Source organism: Erpetoichthys calabaricus, chromosome 4 (genome assembly GCF_900747795.2).
Source record: "Erpetoichthys calabaricus chromosome 4, fErpCal1.3, whole genome shotgun sequence".
Lineage (NCBI taxonomy): Eukaryota > Metazoa > Chordata > Cladistia > Polypteriformes > Polypteridae > Erpetoichthys > Erpetoichthys calabaricus.
The window spans coordinates 160,049,962-160,072,461 of record NC_041397.2 but is presented as its reverse complement, the minus strand read 5'-3'; the positions used below and the strand labels follow the sequence as shown (position 1 = coordinate 160,072,461).

Genomic DNA, 22,500 nt, shown 5'->3' with positions numbered 1-22,500 from the left:
CTTCACGTGAGCCGCTCTCTTGTGTGATGTTGCAATGTCCACGGGTTTATTTAATGTTAGCTAAGACCCGGCAGTTAAAAGTTTCTCGCTACAGCAATTTTAACTCTGTTACAAAGTGACGCAAACTCTCGTTTATACTTCGTGTCTTCTCATTAAACTTGTATCTCGCGAATATGGCATTGCAAACGGCAGCGGGAGCGTTTCTATAAAGTTAATTTAAGGTTAGGTTTATACCGTGCTTTTTTATACCTCGTGTCTTCTCATTAAACTTGTATCTCGCGAATATGGTATTGCAAACGGCAGCGGGAGCGTTTCTATAAAGTTAATTTAGACTTATGGTTTACACCGTGCTTTTTTATACCTCGTGTCTTATGAAGATGCTTGTATGCGTCACTCACTCGCTTCTTATTGTTTCGCTGCCTTGTCAATTGTGTAATGAGTGTTTTCTTCAGCGCTCTTTGGGGCTCCTCCTTCTTTTCTACGTACTGAGTTCACAGTCAGTTCACGTGATTACGTGGGAGGCGTGATGACGCAACACACAACTCAGTCTCCTACGGCCATCTTGCTGCCTTCCATTACAGTATATGGACAAAAAAGAGGTTCCAGTTATGACCATTACGCGTATAATTTTGAAATGAAACCTGCCTAACTTTTGTAAGTAAGCTGTAAGGAATGAGCCTGCCAAATTTCAGCCTTCCACCTACACGGGAAGTTGGACAATTAGTGATGAGTGAGTCAGTCAGTCAGTGAGTGAGTGAATCAGTCAGTGAGGGATTTGCCTTTTATTATATATATATATATATATATATATATATATATATATATATATATATATATATATATATATATATATATATATATATATATATATATACTGCGGTGGGTTGGCACCCTGCCCGGGATTGGTTCCTGCCTTGTGCCCTGTGTTGGCTCCAGCAGACCCCCGTGACCCTGTGTTTGGATTCAGCGGGTTGGAAAATGGATGGATGGATATATATTATATATATACACATACACACAGTACTGTGTAAAAGTTTTAGGCAGGTGTGAAAAAATGCTGTAAACAAAGAATGTTTTCAAAAATGGAAGTGTTAATCATTTATTTTCATCAATCAACAAAATGCAGTGAATGAACAAAAAGAGAAATCTAAATCAAATCAATATTTGGTGTGACCACCCTTTGCCTTCAAAACAGCATCAATTCTTCTAGGTACACTTGCACACAGTTTTTGAAGGTAGGCTGGTAGGTTGTTCCAAACATCTTGGAGAACTAACCACAGATCTTCTGTGGATGTAGGCTTCCTCACATCTTTCTGTCTCTTCATGTAATCCCAGACACACTCGATGATGTTGAGATCAGGGCTCTGTGGGGGCTATACCATCACTTCCAGGACTTCTTGTTCTTTTTTACACTGAAGATAGTTCTTAATGACTTTGGCTGTATGTTTGGGGTTGTTGTCCTGCTGCAGAATAAATTTGGGGCCAATCATACGCCTCCCTGATGGTATTGCATGATGGATAAGTATCTGCCTGTATTTCTCAGCATTGAGAACACCATTAATCCTGACCAAATATCCAACTCCATTTGCAGAAATGCAGCCCCAAACGTTCAAGGAACCTTCAACATGCTTCACTGTTGCCTGCAGACACTCATTATTGTACTGCTCTCCAGCCCTTCGACGAACAAACTGTCTTCTGCTACAGCCAAATATTTCAAATTTTGACTTATCAGTCTAGAGCACCTGCTGCCATTTTTCTGCACCCCAGTTCCTATGTTTTCGTGCATACTTGAGTCGCTTGGCCTTGTTTCCACGTCGGAGGTATGGCTTTTTGGCTGCAACTCTTCCATGAAGACCACTTCTGGCCAGACTTCTCCGGACAGTAGATGGGTGTACCTGGGTCCCACTGGTTTCTGCCAGTTCTGAGCTGATGGCACAGCTGGACATCTTCTGATTTCGAAGGGTAATAAGCTTGATGTGTCTTTCATCTTCTGCACTAAGTTTCCTTGGCCGACCACTGCGTCTACGATCCTCAACGTTGCCCATTTCTTTGTGCTTCTTCAAAAGAGCTTGAACAGCACATCTTGATACCCCAATCTGCTTTGAAATCTTTGTCTGGGAGAGACCTTGCTGATGCAGTATAACTACCTTGTGACTTGTTGCTGTGCTCAATCTTGCCATGACATGAAACTGTCTTCCACAACCTCACCTTGGTAGCAGAGTTTGGCTGTTCCTCACCAGTTTTAAGCCTCCTACACAGCTGTTTCTGTTTCAGTGAATGACTGTGTTTCAACCTACGTGTGACATTGATGATCATTAACACCTGTTTGGTATAAATGGTTGACCATACACCTGACTAGAATCCTACAAAATCCCTGACTTTGTGCAAGTGTACCTATAAGAATTGATGCTGGTTTGAAGGCAAAAGGTAGTAACACCAAATATTGATTTGATTTAGATTTTTCTTTTGTTCACTCACTTTGCATTTTATAAATTGATAACAATAAACAATCATTATTTATATTTTTGAAAGCATTCTTTGTTTACAGCATTTTTTCACACCTGCCTAAAACTTTTGCACAGTACTGTATGTATATATACAGTACTGTATGTATATATATTGTATAGTTTATTTATTATGTACATGTTCTTCTTAAGCTAGCATATGCTGGATTTACGTCCAAGTGTCTGTTGATGGCGTTTTCATTTGATAGCCAAGACTCGGCCAACTCTCTGGCACTTTTAGTACTGGCCTTAAATTTTACTTTTACATTGTCCCAGTTGAATGCGTGTCCTGTTGATTTAGTATGTGCATAGATCAATGATAGTGCGTCCTTTCTTCTGACGGCGTTGTGATGTTCCTGCACACGTGTTGAGATTCTTTTTGAAGTTTGTCCTATGTATACCGCTGAGCAAGAATTGCATGGGATACTATAAACTGCGTTTCGTGTTTCTGCTGTCGATTTCTTGTTTTTGGCATTAAAGAGGACTGTGCGCAGATTGTTCATGGGTTTGTGTGCTATTCTGACGCCCCACTTGGTCAGGATGTGCGCTGTACCTTCTGACACCTTGTGATAAGGGAGTGAGTGCCAGGTGGGGTGGGGGTTCTGATTTAAGTCGATGGTTTGCTGACTCGTCTGAATAGGGTTTTCACACAGCTCCGTTTATGAGATACCGGGTGGTTGCTGGTGAAGTGTAAAATCTTGTCTGGGTAGCATTCTTTGCGATAAACACTTGTGGTCAGGGTGGCGTCATTATTTCTTTTGATGTAGATGTCCAGGAAGCTGATGTGTCGGTTCATTTCTTTTTCCATTGTGAACTGGACTGCGGGGAATATTGTGTTGATATGATTGTAGAACTCATTCAGCTGGTCCTTTTTTTAGTATGACGAATGTGTCGTCTACATAGCGTATCCAAATTTTGGGTGTGATCTGGGATAAAGCCATGTTTTCAAATCGCTGCATTACCAGTTCCGCTAGGAGTCCTGATAACGGTGATCCCACTGGCATGCCTTCTTTCTGAGTGTAATACATGCCGTTGAAATGAAAGTGAGTTTTTTGGCAAGGTGATATTAGGTGCATTATGTCTTTGATGGACAGTTTGGTTCTTGTCTCTATGGTGGGGTCGCTATCCAGTCTCATTAATAGTGTTTCTGTGGCCAGATAAATCGGAATCATGGTATACAGCGATACAACGTCAAACGAGACCATGATCTCGTCCTCGGCGATGGATACGTCTTTCAAGCGCTGTAATGCAGATTCTGCGCTGTTAACAGAATAATCCGAGTCGTAAGTTAAATGTTTGAGTAGTTGGAAAAGTCTTTTTGATAAGTTGTATGATGGTCCGCCTATTAGGCTAACAACTGGTCTGTATTTCAGTGGTGTTTTATGTATTTTTGGGAGTCCATAAAATTCAGGGCAGTTAGCATCGTTAGATTTCATTTTGTGAAAGTTCTGTGCATCCAGGCGGTTATTTTATTCTGTGTAGTTTTTGTTGGGTCATTATTCAGCTGTTGATAAGTATTAGTGTCAGAAAGCATTTCTGCCATAGCTGGGGTGTATTGTTCTTTGTCTAGGATGACAGTTGCGCCTCCTTTGTCGGCTGGTGTAATAATGATGCTGCTGTCATTCCGTAACGATCTTAGAGCTTTCTGTTCACTTGCCAGAATATGTGTGGTTGGTTGTCCTGTGTGTAGCTGGCTGGCGACGTTGCATCTTATTTCTTGTGCATGTTCTGTTGGTATTTTTTTGGTTACTAAGATGTGTTCCAAGGAACCGAGGCAGTTCATGCCAGATGCGTCTTTGTAATTGAATTTTAATCCTCTGGAGAGAATATTGTGTTCTGTGGTGGAGAGCCGTCTTTTGGATAGGTTGTGTACTCCGGATTGGGGTTTGTTCTTATGTTGATTTCCAGTGAGTTTATCCCATTTTCTGTTGAGTGTATGTCGTTTAGAAATACGGTTTTTGGAAGCGGTGTCCTGGATCCTTTTGGTCCATTCCTCCGTAATCCTCTGTAAAATTTAAGGCCAGTACTAAAAGTGCCAGAGAGTTGGCCGAGTCTTGGCTATCAAATGAAAACGTCATCAACAGACACTTGGACATAAATCCAGCATATGCTAACTTAAGAAGAACATGTACATAATAAATAAACTATACAAACCAACAACCCAGCGCTTGATCATACTGACTTAGTCACCTCTAAATTAATGTGTTGCTATATATTGCCTTTGATTCTTGTAAGTCTAAGCAATATCCTCTGATGAAGACCCCCTACTTTACGATACGTGATTCATTTTGTTCTCCCTTTGTGGATCTCCAGCTGCAAATATATTATATATATATATATATATATATATATATATTTTTTTTTTTAAATCTAGCGCAGTTGACAGTTGATCTGATCCAAACTGAAAGAGTTTGTGGAATCAGGGCACTGCTGGGAAGCTGGCTGTTTGGAGAAGGAAAACAATTTTTACTGCAGTTTAGATTGCTATATGTGCAGACCACACAGCTCAGCAAAATTCCATTTTTAATGTTAAAGAGTTATGAAAATAAACATGTCTGAAGTGAAATATCTCTGGGCTCTTTCCACATTTTCTCATATATTGATGCGGAAAGGCTGATGACTGATAAAGGGCAACATTTGAGTTATCATGAATGATGCTTCTGAAGTGTTCTGCAATGTTAAGGTTGTCTTCCAGTTCTTCACTTCCCTTCCTATGTCTGAAACAAGGAGTATTTTTAGCATTACAACTGTTCAGAGTGAATTCATGAACCTCTTGCACAGGATTGTTGATGGATTGTTAATGTACATGTTAAACTTACATGGTAACCTATTGATTAAGATATATAATAAGATGCTTTTGAAAGAGGAAAAATTGCTGACAAACACCAAGAATTTAAAATTAACAAACATTATTTCATATGTGACAAATTGTCAAAAAGAAAAATCAGTTGTCCAGAATAGCTCTGCAAAGAAAGAATAAAAACACTTTGCTTGGAAACGACTGACCAAAATAATGGCCAAATGTTTAAATGTGATAATGCCAATAACAAGCAAGAGTAATAATAAATGAAAAAATCCAGTTGTGCAGTCATTGTATATTCAGAACACAGCACAAAATTTACCAAAATCAGCAGTGCAAAAATTATTACTGTAAAGTTTTAAGTATTAATGCTCTGTGCTCTTTATAAAAGTACATGTGTAATGAGTCTTAAGAGTAGATTTACAAACACATATATTTGTGATCATTGATTTAAATTATATTCAAGCTAGGACAGAAAATACATTACGTATACAGTTCTAAATATACCATTCACAAATGTATCTCCCCTCATTTAGTAAAAAAAAGAGCTGCTTGGATGACTTCCACCTAAGCAAAAATACTTGCATATCACAGGTTGAAGTAGCTCTGACACTGGAGGACTAGAGGATGTCAGGCCCTCGTGCTACCCTCATGGAATCTGTTTCTTGGTCAAAAAAATGCACATCAGTAGCTAACTGGAGGTCATTTTATAAGACTCTGGCAGTGCTCCTCCTATTCCTCCTCGCACAAAGGAGCAGACATTGTCCTACTGCTGGGATGATGCCCTTCAACGGCCCTGTCCACGTCTCTTCATGTAATGGCCCATCTCCTGGTATCTCCTACATGATCTTGAGACTCTGCTGGGTGAAACAGTTGTAGCAGTGCTACTTGTAGTTAAAACTGCATCTCCCAGCAGTCCCCGCAAGGGCTGTTGGGGTCAAAGGTGGTCAGAGGGGTTTAAAAGGAGGACAAGTGTTCGAAAGTGAAAAAAAGTGTTTTTTCTTGTTGTATTTTGTGTTTCGTTTATCTGTCAGACTGCCTTCTGTTAATTAAGCCATATTTAATCGTTGTGTCCTGGATTGTATTCATTGTTGGGGTCTGGATCGTCTGTCTACCTGTGTGCTGAGGACTAATTGTGGATTCACGGCTTTCCCGCAACTATAGGAGCGCTCCTGAACCATCCATCCGTCTTCACCCTTACAGTGTCTACCGGTAGGACTGTTTTTTCATTCCCTTACAACATACAGATCTCTGGACTTATTTATGTCATCTCTCATTACATCCGGTGTGGTATTCCATGGACTTTGCTGTGTGGAGTTGTGTTTTTGTGTTTAATGTAATATCGTCAATGGGTACTGGGGTGGTATTATTTATATTATTTAATTTCATTATATTCTTTAATTATTAGTTCCCAGTGTGCTTTATTTTGTCTCTGTTTGTGAGTGTGTGCGGGTCGAGCCAAGGCTTGGAGCATCCCTGGGATCCTCTATAAAAATAAATAAATCACCATCATCTTGACGGTGTGAATCTTAGCGGCACTGGACTGCTACACAGTAAACCTATGCTGGAATTCTAGCACAGTCACTGTAAGTGATGTCTTCTTGTTCTCTCCATGTCTGTGTGGGTTTTTCTTTAGTACTCTGTTTTTTCTCCCACATTTAAAAGATAGGCAAGTTTGTTAATTCTTAACTCTAATTTGGATAAGCACAAGTGTGCAAGGGTGGTCAATGACTGGTAGCTCATCCTGCTTACATTTCTTTGTGCCAAATTCTGCAAAGATGGGTTCTGGCCCATTGTAACAAAAAGAGGGTAAGAAATTGGAAACTATTTGTATCCAAGGTCAATGTGTAAAAATACATAGCCTAGTATAATGAGCACAAAACCTAGACACCTAAACAATGGAAAAAAGTAATGTGATGTGACAAAAAATTGTTCACCCCATTTCCCCAAATGAGTAATAAAGCCAAACCATACACACTGTTAAACTAATTTAAGAGTGGATTAATAAATACAAGCATTAACTAAATGCCTTCCATAGCTTCCCCAATGACTTTGTTTATTCACCTCTAGCAACCATCCCCATTTCTCTCTTCCTGCACTGACTTTATTAAAATATTAAACTAAAAAGTACTGATTCACAAAGGTGTTTGTCTTTATCCACAAAAACTCAAACAAATATTTAGATGAAGTGTTAACAACAAAACATGCTGTTAACAACAAAATAAGCATTTTGCTAAGTAAAACTAAAGTAAAAATGAAAGAATGTCTGAATACAAGAACTAAACAAAAACATCCATCCATCAACCATCCATCCATCCATTATCCAACCCGCTATATCCAAACTACAGGGTCATGGGGGTCTGCTGGAGCCAATCCCAGCCAACACAGGGTGCAAGGCAGGAAACAAACCCCGGGCAGGGCGCCAGCCCATCGCAGACAAAAACAAGAAAATAAAAACGAAAAAAAAAAAAACTAATATATGTAATTTTTATTTTTACCACATTAGTCTTTGTGCATAATGTCCATGAGAGTGAGCTGTTGTCAGCATATTTTTTTTTTTTTAATCCTGCAGTCATAATATTAGTTTAGAGACAAGCATTGATTCAAGTGCAAGCACTCCTCACTGCTGCCATCAGAATTTCATTTGGATTTCAGTGATCATTTCAGCCATAAGTCAGCATTCCCTTTTTAGAACTGTGAGTGATTACCAAAGCCTCATCATTCGCTAGCAACTTATTATGTAAATTTCATTGGCAATGTTTGACTGTCACTCATGGATTCCCCATTGTCAATGAAAAGCAGTTAGCTTTCAACAAACTTTAAAGAAAAGGCTACATGTTACTTAGGAAAATACAAAGAGTACTTTAAAAATTATAGCCATGAAAGATGTATCAAGCTTGAATAGCCCTTCTCCACACTCAAATTTCAAACAATTTAGACTGGAGGAAAAAAAAGTTACCTTCCTTTATTTATAAAGAAGATAGGAATTTCAACAATTTCACCTTATTTCACGAAGTTATTGCTTGTTTGATGATGATACCATTGCACTGACAGATTAAGCAATTGCGTGGCAAGGTCCAGGGGCATCCACCCCAGAATTAGAAGTGTCAAACCATTTTGAGGTCCTTGTGGAGCTGGACAGTGTCTCTGATGATTCTGAGGTAGTAGGCAGGGAATGAGGAGGTTCAATGGGCCACCTCAAAACATGTTCCCAGAAAAAGAGAGGTAGTGATAGTTAGGAACTCAATCATTAAGGGGATTGAAGCGCAGGATTGCTCCAGAGACAAAGAGTTTTGCACGGTGTGTTGCCTTCTGGGTGCACGGGTGACTACCTCCCTGGATTGGTGGATAGGCTCTTGGCCAAAGTGGGGGTGGATCCAGTTGTCATCGTCCATGTTGGAACAAATGACATGTATAAGGGTAGTCTGTCAGTTCTGCAATCCAACTTCAAAGAGTTGGGTGCCAGGCTGAAGAGTAGAACTGGCAAGGTAGTCTTCTCTGAAGTTCTGCCTGTGGCACGTGGTAGTGCAGGTAAGACTGAAGAGATTAGAAGGCTTAATGCGTACTTCTCCTACACTCAGTGCTGTGTGTATCAACCTAACCTGACAAGGCTATAACTCAAACCCAGCCACATGATTGGTTTGGTGTGGCACTATTCTCATTATCATTGGCTTTTTGTGTTGTCTGTCAAAACATGGAAGAAATGAGTTCTATTAAAATTGTACTAACCATGTCTTGTATTTCTATTGACGAAAATTATTTTACAATAAATATCTTTATAGTTTTACCACGTAGCCCTAGATCTGGTGGCTTTGTGTTTATTTCACTGCCCTTTGCCGATTGGATCCCGCTCACATTCCCTGATTTTTATTTATTTTTTTCCCACAAAGAATGACCACATTTTCCAACATAGCAGAGATAAGAGTTGCTTTCCGTGGCGCTTGTTGTACTATTTACCTGTGTACATCTAGATTATATTTTGTAAAATCTGAATGCTGCACACATGCATAAAAAGCAAATTACTTACCGGTAACTACAGTTTTGGGATAAATCCTGTGGCTGGTGAGCAATACAAGTGTAGTGAAAAATTTGGAGCCCTGTGAAATACAGCTTGTAAATAACTCAGTTGACAGCCTCTGATCAACATATATTACTTAAGCTTACTCTGATCAGTAAGGATGAGTGCATTCTGCAGCAAAATTAATAACAAGGTGCTTAATGATGTAGGAGGTTTGTTTAACCGCTCTTTGTCTCATCCCTCACCTAGGACCAGTTTGCCTTGGGTGGCCCTACCAGGGGCATAAAGCCCCGGACAACAGAGCTCCTAGGATCATTGGGACACGCAAACCCCTCCACCACGATAAGGTGGCGGTTAAAGGAAAATCCTATGATCCTAGGAGCTCTGTTGTCTGGGGCTTTATGCCCCTGGTAGGGCCACCCAAGGCAAACTGGTCCTAGGTGAGGGATGAGACAAAGAGCGGTTAAACAAACCTCCTATGATGAATGAAAACTTTGGACGGCATTTTCCCTTGCCCGGACGCGGGTCACTGGGGCCACCCTCTGGAGCCAGGCCAGGAGGTGGGGCTCGATGGCGAGCACCTGGTGGCCGGGCCTGCACCCATGGGGCTCGGCCGGGCACAGCCCGAAGAGACAACGTGGGTCCCCCTTCCCATGGGCTCACCACCTATGGGAGGGGCCAAGGAGGTCGGGTGCAGTGTGAGTTGGGTGGTGGCCGAAGGCGGGGACCTCGGCGGTCTGATCCTCAGCTACAGAAGCTGGCTCTTGGGACGTGGAATGTCACCTCTCTGAAGGGGAAGGAGCCTGAGCTAGTGCGCGAAGTTGAGAGGTTCCGGCTAGATATAGTCGGACTCACCTCGACACACAGCTTGGACTCTGGAACCAATCTCCTTGAGAGGGGCTGGACTCTCTACCACTCTGAAGTTGCCCCCGGTGACAGGCGCCGAGCGGGTGTGGGTATACTTATTGCCCCCCGACTTGGAGCCTGTTCATTGGGGTTTACCCCAGTGGACGAGAGGGTAGCCTCCCTCCGCCTTCGGGTGGGGGGACGGGACCTAACTGTTGTTTGTGCGTATGCACCGAACAGCAGTTTGGAGTACCCACTCTTTTTGGAGTCCCTGGAGGGGGTGCTAGAGGGCATACCTTCTGGAGACTCCCTGGTTCTGCTGGGAGACTTCAATGCTCACATGGGCAATGACAGTGAGACCTGGAAGGGCGTGATTGGGAGGAATGGCATCCCCGATCTGAACCCGAGCGGTGTTTTGTTATTGGACTTCTGTGCTCGTCATGGATTGTCCATAACGAACACCATGTTCAAGCATAGGGGTGTTCATATGTGCACTTGGCACCAGGACACCCTAGGCCTCAGTTCGATAATTGACTTTGTGGTCGTGTCATCGGACTTGCGGCCACATGTCTTGGACACTCGGGTGAAGAGAGGGGCGGAGCTGTCAACTGATCACCACCTGGTGGTGAGTTGGCTTTGATGGTGGAGGAGGATGCCGGTCAGGCCTGGTAGGCCCAAATGTGTTGTGAGGGTCTGCTGGGAACGTCTGGCTGAGCCCCCTGTCAGAAGTAGCTTCAACTCCCACCTCCGGCAGAACTTCGACCACATCCCGAGGGAGGTGGGGGACATTGAGTCCGAATGGGCCATGTTCCATGCCTCTATTGTTGAGGCAGCTGACCAGAGCTGTGGCCGTAAGGTGGTCGGTGCCTGTCGTGGCGGCAATCCCCGAACCCGTTGGTGGACACCGGCAGTGAGAGATGCCGTCAAGCTGAAGAAGGAGTCCTACAGGACCCTTTTGTCCTGTGGGACTCTGGAGGCAGTTGATAGGTACTGGCAGGCCAAGCGGAATGCGGCTTTGGTGGTTGCTGAGGCAAAAACTCGGGTGTGGGAGGAGTTTGGGGAGGCCATGGAGAACGACTTTCGGACGGCTTTGAGGAGATTCTGGTCCAACATCCGGCGTCTCAGGAAGGGGAAGCAGTGCAGTGTCAACACTGTATATGGTGGGGATGGTGCGCTGCTGACCTTGACTCGGGATGTTGTGGGTCGGTGGGGGGAGTACTTCGAAGACCTCCTCAATCCCACTAACATGCCTCCCAATGAGGAAGCAGAGCCTGGGGACTCAGAGGTGGGCTCCCCCATCTCTGGGACTGAGAAAAAAAACTCCTTGGTGGCAGGGCCCCGGGGGTGGATGAGATACGCCCGGAGTTCCTCAAGGCTCTGGATGTTGTAGGACTGTCTTGGTTGACATGCCTCTGCAACATCGCATGGACATCAGGGACAGTGCCTCTGGATTGGCAGACCGGGGTGGTGGTCCCCCTTTTTAAGAAAGGGGACAGGAGGGTGTGTTCCAACTTCAGAGAGATCACACTCCTCAGCCTCCCTGGAAAAGTCTATTCAGGGGTCCTGGAGAGGAGGGTTCATCACATAGTCGAGCCTCAGATTCAGGAGGAACAGTGTGGTTTTCGTCCTGGTCGCGGAACAGTGGACCAGCTCTACACCCTTAGCAGGGTCCTGGAGGGTGCATTGGAGTTTGCCCAACCAGTCTACATGTGTTTTGTGGACTTGGAAAAAGGCATTCAACCGTGTCCCTCGTGGAATCCTGTGGGGGGTACTCCGAGAGTATGGGGTACTGGACCCCCTGATAAGGGCTGTTCGGTCCCTGTACGATCGGTGCCAGAGCTTGGTCTGCACTGCCAGCAGTAACTCGAACCCGTTTCCAGTGAGAGTTGGACTCCGCCAGGACTGCCCTTTGTCACCGATTCTGTTCATAACTTTAATGGACAGAATTTCTAGGCGCAGCCAGGGTGTTGAGGGGGTCCGGTTTGGTGGACTCAGGATTGGGTCACTGCTTTTTGCAGATGATGATGTCCTGTTTGCTTCATCAGGCCGTGATCTTCAGCTCTCTCTGGATCGGTTCGCAGCCGAGTGTGAAGCGGCTGGAATGGGAATCAGCACCTCCAAATCCGAGACCATGGTCCTCAGCCGGAAAAGGGTGGAGTGCCCTTTTAGGGTTGGTAGCGAGATCCTGTCCCAAGTGGAGGAGTTCAAGTATCTCGGGGTCTTGTTCACGAGTGAGGGAAGAATGGAGCGTGAGATCGACAGGCGGATTGGTGCGACATCCACAGTAATGCAGGCTCTGCATCGGTCTGTCGTGGTGAAAAAGGAGCTGAGCCGCAAGGCGAAGCTCTTAATTTACCAGTCGATCTATGTTCCTACCCTCACCTATGGTCATGAGCTATGGGTAGTGACCGAAAGAACGAGATCGCAAATACAAGCGGCTGAAATGAGTTTCCTCCGCAGGGTGTCTGGGCTTTCCCTTAAAGATAGAGTGAGAAGCTCAGTCATCCGGGAGGGGCTCAGAGTAGAGCCACTGCTCCTCTGCATCGAGAGGAGTCAGATGAGGTGGCTCGGGCATCTGATCAGGATGCCTCCTGGACGCCTCCCTGGTGAGGTGTTCCGGGCATGTCCAACCGGGAGGAGGCCCCAGGGAAGACCCAGGATACGCTGGAGGGACTATGTCTCTCGGCTGGCCTGGGAACGCCTTGGGATTCTCCCGGAAGAGCTAGAAGAAGTGGCTGGGGTGAGGGAAGTCTGGGCATCTCTGCTCAAGCTGCTGCCCCCGCGACCCGACCACGGATAAGCGGAAGAGGATGGATGGATGGATGGATGGATGGATGGATGGATTAATGATGTGGATGGGTGTAGAATGTAGCTAAGCCCACAATATTACAGGATAGAGAGAGAGAAAGACAAGAATTTACAGTGCAGTAAAGCAACAATATAGATCAGGGGTGGGCAAAGTTGTTCCTGGAGCGCCGCAGTGGCTACAGGTTTTTGTTCCAACCCAAATGCTTAATAAAAAGCACGTATTGCTCAAGTAACACTTTTGCTTCATTTCAGTTGTCTCGCTTGTTAAGATTTTGAACCCTTATTGTTTATGTTAGTTTTAAAACAGTTGTATTCTTGGTTTTTAATTGCTCCTTACTAGCAATAACACACAACTGACAAAAGATTTACATTGTTTCCATTTACACCCGAGTGTATTTATCGTGCACTATTTGGTTTAATTTAAAACCCTCCCTTTCAAGTATCCCAGAGTACAGTGGGAAAAGGATCTCTCAACTCAACATCTCAGAAAAGGAGCGGAAGGTAGCAATGCACAGAATTCACTTGAGCTCCATAAGCGCAAAGCACACAATTATTCAACTTAAAATTAAATATCAAGCACATCTATCTCATTTAAAATTGTCAAAAATGTTTCCAGAGCAAGATCCAACCTACGAACATTGCAATCAAGCTCCAGCCTCATTGGCCATATGTTTTGGGAGTGCACTAAATTAACATCAATTTGGACAAAAATCTTTAAATGCCTTTCAGACAGCTGTGTTTGGTGTACATCCAGATGGACTTAAAGTGGAGAAGGTCAAACCAACTGTGATTGCCTTTACTTCATTTTTGGCATGTAGACTTATCTTGCTCAGCTTCAGGAATCCTACCCAACCTCTTTTAAGTCAGTGGGTAACTGATGTTATATATTATTTGAAAATGGAAAAAATCAAATTCTCACTTAATAGGATCTGTACAAAACTCATTCAACTTGGCAAGACCTGATCAATAACATTTCAGAATAAGCATTTAAACTGAGGAAGCGGATTCTCTCCCCTCTTTTTTATTCTATTTATTTTAATTCATTTATTTATTTACATATTGTTACTATTATTAGTAGTTTTACAAAGTTTTACTTTGCCGGCCCAGCTCTCTGTCTCATGGGTGGGGGTTGATTTGTTTCAAACCTACCTTTGTTAAACTTGACTTGCTTATATAGAATGTTATTTGATTTTAACAAAATCAATAAAATATTGCATTAAAAAAAAAATTGGAAGGAAAGTGAAGAGAAAACAGTGAAGGACTGAGAATTACTCATCCGTTTCAGACTTCAAATCATTTGGATGATATTTTTATGAAGGAAAAAAAAATCAACGATACTGGAATGAGATGACATGGCAGAGTTAAAGCACTACCAAGCCATGACATTAAATCATTGGCAAGGGTTGTTTTCTAATTAAGCAACTGCAGCCACCGCAGCCCTCCAGGACTGACTTTGCTCACCCCTGATATAGATGTACTTTCTTTATTTATTGAGTTAGTTTAACAAATGTTACAAGATTTGCTCTGATTACACTACAGTAATCCCTCCTCCATCGCGGGGGTTGCGTTCCAGAGCCACCCGCGAAATAAGAAAATCCGCGAAGTAGAAACCATATGTTTATATGGTTATTTTTATATTGTCATGCTTGGGTCACAGATTTGCGCAGAAACACAGGAGGTTGTAGAGAGACAGGAACGTTATTCAAACACTGCAAACAAACATTTGTCTCTTTTTCAAAAGTTTAAACTGTGCTCTATGACAAGACAGAGATGACAGTTCTGTCTCACAATTAAAAGAATGCAAACATATCTTCCTCTTCAAAGGAAACAGAGAGGAAAGCAAACAAATCAATAGGGCTGTTTGGCTTTTAAGTATGCGAAGCACCGCCGGTACAAAGCTGTTGAAGGCGGCAGCTCACACCCCCTCCGTCAGGAGCAGGGAGAGAGAGAGAGAGAGAGAGAGAGAGAGAGAGAGAGAGAGAGAGAGAGAGAGACAGAGAAAAACAAAGTCAAAAATCAATACGTGCCCTTTGAGCTTTTAAGTATGCGAAGCACCGTGCAGCATGTCGCTTCACGAAGCAGCTGCACACAGAAGGTAGCAACGTGAAGATAATATTTCAGCATTTTTAGACGAGCGTCCCTATCGTCTAGGTGTGGAAACAGCCCCCCTGCTCACACCCCCTACGTCAGGATCAGAGAAAGTCAGCGCAAGAGAGAGAGAGAAAAAGTAAGTTGGGTAGCTTCTCAGCCATCTGCCAATAGCGTTCCTTGTATGAAATCAACTGGGCAAACCAACTGAGGAAGCATGTACCAGAAATTAAAAGACCCATTGTCCTCAGAAATCCGCGAACCAGCAAAAAATCCGCGATATATATTTAAATATGCTTACATATAAAATCCGCGATAGAGTGAAGCCGCGAAAGGCGAAGCGCGATATAGTGAGGGATCACTGTACTTATAATCAATCAACTCTTGAATGAACATAAACCTAAACACTTTAATTTGCTTTGTTTTAATTTAATGATAAAACGACAATAAGACTCTTACTTTCAACTGCAATGAGCGCATTAACATTGGACATGATGGCAATTTGCACCAGTCTCGTAAAGAATTTCTCTTTTGTATGCCATGAAAGTGCATAAAAAATATGGGAATCTGAATTTAACTGGGCTCTGAATTTTTTACTACATAATCCCTTTAACACTAGAATCCCTGAATCCAAACTGAAAAACTTGTAATCCCCTCCTTAAATCCCTTCACACCTCTCCATCAGCACCTAATGTTTTGTAAATGTGTCAATCAGCACAAGCATTAAGCAGCCTGCTGTCCCATCCCCCGCCTTGATGGAGCTCAGCTCAGGCAAAAAGTTCTCTCAGCATGCATTTCATGTGTGTTCCGTGACTAAAAAGATCTGGGTAAGTGTAGGATGAAAGGAAACACGAGAAATGCTGAACACATACCTAAAGCAGTCTGACAGCAGTCACAGGACAGCATATCTTTGATTGTTGGTACAACAAAGAGTTCTGAGTAGGTATCAGCCAGAGCACTCACTGTGGTCATTGCTGCTCTTGTGAAGAGACTGGAGATAAATGCCATCAACTCAGTTTCTGCTTTAGGTATGTAAATCAAATGCTTTTTTTTCTTTGGTTATATTCTTGAATAAAAGTGCACGTGTTTATCTGATATTTGGACTAAAGTCTTCACACTTTATACACTTCACGTCATTATTAGTATAACATGCAAAACGTTTCTGCTTTAGGTATGTGTTTCCTTTCATCCTACACTTACCCAGATCTTTGTAAACAGAGAACACACATGAAATGCATGTATTCCAAATAACGATATACTGTATTATTCATCCTATACTACTCCAGGCACCTGCACGCTTGGCTTGAGCTGGGAGAACTTTTTGTCCAACTTCAGCTACGTCAAGGTGGGGAATGGGACAGCAGGCTGCTTGTGCTGATCGACACATTTACAAAACAAAAGACACTGATCGAGAGTTGCGAAGGGATTTAAGGTGAGCCGGGATTACAAGTTTTTCATATGCTTCAAGGATTCTAGTGTTAAGGAGGTTTCTACCCAGTGAACACAAAGATCACCATCGTAATTTTTGGGTATTTTGTATGGACAGGGATATTTACATATTTAATATGAAAACGCAATTGAACATGTGTTATTGTGAATGTTGTCTTTATCTAACAATGCCATGCATAACATATGCTTATCAGTGGTAAAGCACTAGACCTATTAATGCATATTTAACATATGCTTATCAGTGGTAAAGCACTACAACTATCTGACTCATTTAATATTGCAATTGTGATAGAGTCATGCAAAAACAAAAAAAAAGTTGGAGTTGTTTTTGCTAAATGAAGCAATGCTGTCTTGAGTGTTTACTTGCAGTGGCTCGGATGTCCGACAGGGAACGTTGGATCTGTAATGAAGAGCAAAAGAATGGCCATAGAATGACCATGTCCTTCGTTCCTTTGGCTGTAAACCTCACAATGAAATCTGCACTTATCATATTCATTGTTACTTGTTATAATCCCCAACAATGATAACATCAACATTTATATTCTTATAAGTAATCAACAGAAAATGTGTTGTTTTTTTTTTTTGCTAAGGGCTTTATTCTTTATTTTCCTGTTTGTTGCTTAATCTAATTCAGAACTTTGACTTTCAAATATTTATCTATTATTTGGTGTTTAATGTTTGATATTAGTTGGTTTATTAATGTCATTTTTAATCTTTACCTACTGTATTTCTTTGAATATTTATGAAACACTTTGAGCAAGGGAAAGATGGTATATAAACAAAATGTATTATTAATATTATTATATTGTATAGTGCCAAGAGTTCAGATTTGACTGTTAACACCGGGAGTGTCTGTATGGAGTTTGCATGTTCTCCCCATGAGTATGTGGACCAAGTGTGCATAACTGCAGATATCATTTTATAGATGGATATTAGAAAAGTGTCATTAAGCACTCTCAATTGCCAAAGTACATTTATTCCTGTATGTAAAATTAAATTACTTACTCCAAGTTTGGACTCACAGGGAGCTATCCAGGTTTGCTTAGTAAGAGAAGTGATTTATCTGAGATGTTTCTATAACAGATGTTCAGCATTTAATGTAAATAATCCACTTGTAGAAATTAGAACATTAGAACAATCTAGACGAGAACAGGCCATTCAGCCCAACAAAGCTCACCAGTCTTATCCACTTATTTCTTCCAAAAAAACATCAAGTCGAGTTTTGAAAGTCCCTAAAGTCTTACTGTCTACCACACTACCTGGTAGCTTATTCCAGGTGTCTATCGTTCTTTGTGTAAAGAAAAACTTCCTAATGTTTGTGCGAAATTTACCCTTAACACGTTTCCATCTGTGTCCATGTGTTCTTGATGAACTCATTTTACAATAACATTCTCGATCCACTGTACTAATTCCCTTCATAATTTTAAACACTTCAGTCATGTCACCTCTTAATCTTCTTTCGCTTAAACTGTATAGGCTAAGCTCTTTTAATCTTTCCTCATAATTCAACCCCTGTAGCCCTGGAATCAGCCTAGTCACTCTTCTCTGGACCTTTATTAGTGCTGCTGTGTCCTTTTTGTAGCCTGGAGACCAAATCTGTACACAGTCCTCCAGATGAGACCTCACTAGTACATTATAAAGGTTGAGCATAACCTCCTTGGACTTGTACTCCACACATCGTACTATATAATCTAACATTCTGTTTGCCTTCTTAATGGTTTCTGAACACTGTCTGGAAGTCGATAGCTCAGAGTCCAGTATGACTCCTAAATCCTTCTCATAAGGTGTACTCTCGATTTTCCGACCAGCCATTGTGTATTCAAACCTAATATTTTTACTTCCTATGTGTAATACTATACATTTACTGACATTAAATTTCATCTCCCACAAATCTGCCCAAGCCTATATGCTATCCAAGTCCTTCTGTAATGATGTAACAGATTCCAAATTATCTGCTAATCCACCTACAGTATCTTGCTATCATCTGCAAACTTAACCACCTTGTTACTGATATTCCTATCTAAATCATTTATATATATTAAAAATAGCAGCGGCCCTAGCACTGACCCCTGTGGAACACCACTCTTAACATCGCCCAATTCTGTTGATGTTCCTCGCACCATCACCCTCCTGTGTCTGAGCCAATTCTGCACCCATCTAAAACATCACCCTGAACTCCCACTTCTTTTAGGTTGACGACCAGCCTCTCATGTGGCACCTTATCAAATGTTTTCTGAAAGTCAAGATAAATAATGTCATATGCTCCACTTTGATCACATCCTTTTGTTGCCTCATCATAGAATTCCAGAATGTTAATAGTACCAGGGTGTTATACCGTGTTAGCCATTATGAATGTAGAGAAAAGCCAAGCAAAATGACACCTTTTATTGGCTAACTAGAAAGATTACAATATGCAAGCTTTTGAGGCAACTCAGGCCCCTTCTTCAGGCAAGATGTAAGAATGTTAATAAAACACGACCTCCCTCTTCTGAACCCATGCTGACTGTTCATAATAATTCCTGTCCTTGCCAGGTGTTGCTCAATCTTATCCCTAATAATTACTTCCATTAATTTTCTTGTGATGCATGTTAAGCTTACTGGCCTATGGTTGTTTGGATCTGCCCTGTCACCCTTTGTATATAATGGGATATTTGTCATTTTCCAGTCCTTCTGAATCTCTAAAGTGCGCAGTGACTTCCTAAAAATATGTGTCAAGGGTTTATATATGCACTTGCTAACCTCCTTAAGAACTCGAGGGTGAATATTATCTGGTCCTGGTGATTTGTTTGATTTCAGCCTATTTAATCTGAGCAGTACTTCTCCCTCTACAATTTCCAAAACCCTCAGAATCCCTCCTTAGTAGCTCCGTTTTCCTCTGGGAGGTTATCCACTTGCTCACACCTCAGAAAAATCTAAGTTTAGGGCATCTGCTATTTCATTGTCTGCATCTTTTAATTCCCCTTTTCTATATCTGATGCACTTCACCTCCTCCTTCACTGTTCTTGTACTACTAAAATACTGAAAGAATCTCTTATGGTCTTCTTTTGCCTTATCTGATATATTCCTTTCCAACTGTCCTTTAGCCTCCCCGATGTACTATATACACGGAAAAACTTCCATCTCTATTTTTTTTATTACTGTTACTATCACAGTTGTGACTTCAACAGTTTTTCAACAAATAAACAAAGTAAGAAATCCGTAAAATAACCTTTCAAAGTTTCAAAATGGGTAAATGACTTATTGTCTGAATCAGGAAATATCAAAAATAAATTTAAGAGTATATAGTTGGGGAGACCTTACTGCTCACAAAGGGAATCTCAAAAATAAAAAGAAAGCATTTTTAACATTAAATAACCATTTGCTTAAACTTGTTGCAGGTTAAAGCAAAAACAGCTCACTTGTTATTTGATTCTTGTATTTTTTTTTTTGATTACATTGGAAACTTTGAGCCGTCAAATTATCTTGAGAAAATTGAGTTCTGTCAATTTATGTGTGTGTATGTGCATATGTATGTGTATAAGATGTGCATACTTACAGAAATAAAGCATTGTATGTTCCTGTTGTAATTAAATTTCCTAAAATGAGCTATTTGGTTAACAACAAATAAAATATTGCTTTTTAAAATTAGTCTTTATGTTACACATTACTATTACATAAGCTCAAAGAATATGCAGTATTTAGATGTCGTCTGTATACTTCATTAACAATAAATTAGATAATTAAATGCAAAGCATCAGAACTTACGTTTGATAATTTTCAATTCTTTCCAACAACCGGGGTAAATGACTGATTACATCAGTTAAATCATCAGAAGAGAGTGACAGTCGTATTAAACTACAGAGGATCTCAAATTTTAATGCCAGTTTCTTTGGTGCAATGTCGGACAAAGCAGTGGATAACAGTCTTTCCAGGAAAGCTTCTTTAAGATTAGCTAGCACCAATGAAGATACTAAAAAAATGAAAGCATGTTATCATAAACATATCCCACTGTAATTAACAAATTTAAGCACAATTAGCACATAATTCATTTTCATATCATTGAGAGTTCTGTTTAACACATACTGCCACAATGAGTAATAAATAATAATAACTCATTCATTTTTGTAACACAGTTTTTCCAATTTAGAGATTCAAAAAGCTGACATTTAATCTTGAAATATCAAAGACAACAGATTAATCAATCCATAAAATACTCTCTCCCATACACACCCACATTTACAAGTCTCAGCCCAATTTGAAGAAACAAGTTCACCTATTATTGCAAATATGTTTTACTTCAGAAAACCGCATAAACAAAAAGATAACAACCAAACTCCACACAAACACTGAATGAGACTTGAATCCATGTACCTAGAGATTTGTGGCTGCAGTAGTAACCAATGTATAACCTTTAATAATGATGATGATAATAATAATGTGTAAAAATGAACGGCTACAAATAAAAAAACAAAAATACCTTGTATTTAAAATTATACACATGTAAAATTATCTTCATATACTCACAAGATTGCAACTGAATATTAACTTCTTGGTTTAGATGCTTTAGATATCCATTGATAAGCGACAGAAATATATCACCATTCATTTTAAGGACTTTCTTGCTTTGAGGTTCCAAGCACCACAGCTCAAACTGTAAAAGATGAACACTGCAATGCTGAATTAGGAAAGCTGCAATTGACAGACATATATTTGTCATCCGTTTAAGGCAAAAAACTAGCACTTCTGTTTGAATAAACTGAGCAAAGAGAGGCTCTTTCTGTAAGGTATGAAGTATAACCTTTTCCAAATCCTCACTAGCACCAGATAGCATCAAATTTCCAACATCTCTTAAATGTTCGATGGATAAAACCAGGTTTTCTTTGTCATTTGTCTGCATGTTATTTTCTCTTAAAATCAGAACTAATGTATGACCAAGTGTGCCAAGTTTCTTAATGGTTCCTGTTTTTTTATCATTTTCACAGTTAATAGTCAAAAGTTTTTTTGGAAGGTTCAATAATGCAGAAACAAGTTTTCTAAGTTCAATAACATCCATAAAAGTATGGAGTTCCTCGAGAGCTTGCAGTGAAAATGTTTTCTCCGTTTCCTGTGAACAATTCTTCTTTATATGTTTAATTTCATGTAAGACACTATTTGCTATTGTATTCATAAATTTCGAAATTAATCGAAGACAATCTAGTTTTTTCAACTTAGGCGCTCCAAGTTTTAGTAAGTTCAGGATGCCACTGTTCATTTCTGTTCCAATCACTTTGAAGCTGTCATCTTTCAGACTGATGTGTGAGAAGGTTTGCACATCTCGAGCCAAAAACCACTGCTCCAGAACAGGATGTTTAAAAATGTCTTCCAGCACATTTATAGCCACCTAGAAATAGAGAAATATACTTCTTAAAGACAGAAAGGTCAACACCATCTATCTACATACATACATACACACACACACACATACATATACACACATATATACAGTAATCCCTCCTCCATCGCGGGGGTTGCGTTCCAGAGCCACCCGCGAAATAAGAAAATCCACGAAGTAGAAACCATATGTTTATATGGTTATTTTTATATTGTCATGCTTGGGTCACAGATTTGCGCAAAATCACAGGAGGTTGTAGAGAGACAGGAACGTTATTCAAACACTGCAAACAAACATTTGTCTCTTTTTCAAAAGTTTAAACTGTGCTCCATGACAAGACAGAGATGACAGTTCTGTCTCACAATTAAAAGAATGCAAACATATCTTCCTCTTCAAAGGAGTGCGCATCAGGAGCAGAGACTGTCATAAAGACAGAGGAAACCAAACAAATCAATAGGGCTGTTTGGCTTTTAAGTATGCGAAGCACCGCTGGTACAAAGCTGTTGAAGGCAGCAGCTCACACCCCCTCAGTCAGGAGCAGGGAGAGAGAGAGAGAGAGAGAGACAGAGAAAAACAAACAGTCAAAAATCAATACGTGCCCTTTGAGCTTTTAAGTATGCGAAGCACTGGGCAGCAT

General features: G+C 41.0%; 1 protein-coding gene across 2 annotated transcripts in view; it reads right to left on the bottom strand.

Annotated features, from left to right (window-relative positions):
- The window catches only part of urb1 (URB1 ribosome biogenesis homolog), a 427,266-nt gene that overhangs the window by 144,579 nt on the left and 260,187 nt on the right, over positions 1-22,500 (bottom strand). For both annotated transcript variants that reach the window (XM_051925732.1, XM_051925734.1), the window contains 2 exons: positions 21,017-21,872; positions 20,258-20,462 (listed from right to left, as the gene is read on the bottom strand). In XM_051925732.1, coding sequence (XP_051781692.1) covers positions 20,258-20,462; positions 21,017-21,872 — 1,061 coding nt within the window. The remainder of the gene's footprint in view (positions 1-20,257; positions 20,463-21,016; positions 21,873-22,500) is intronic.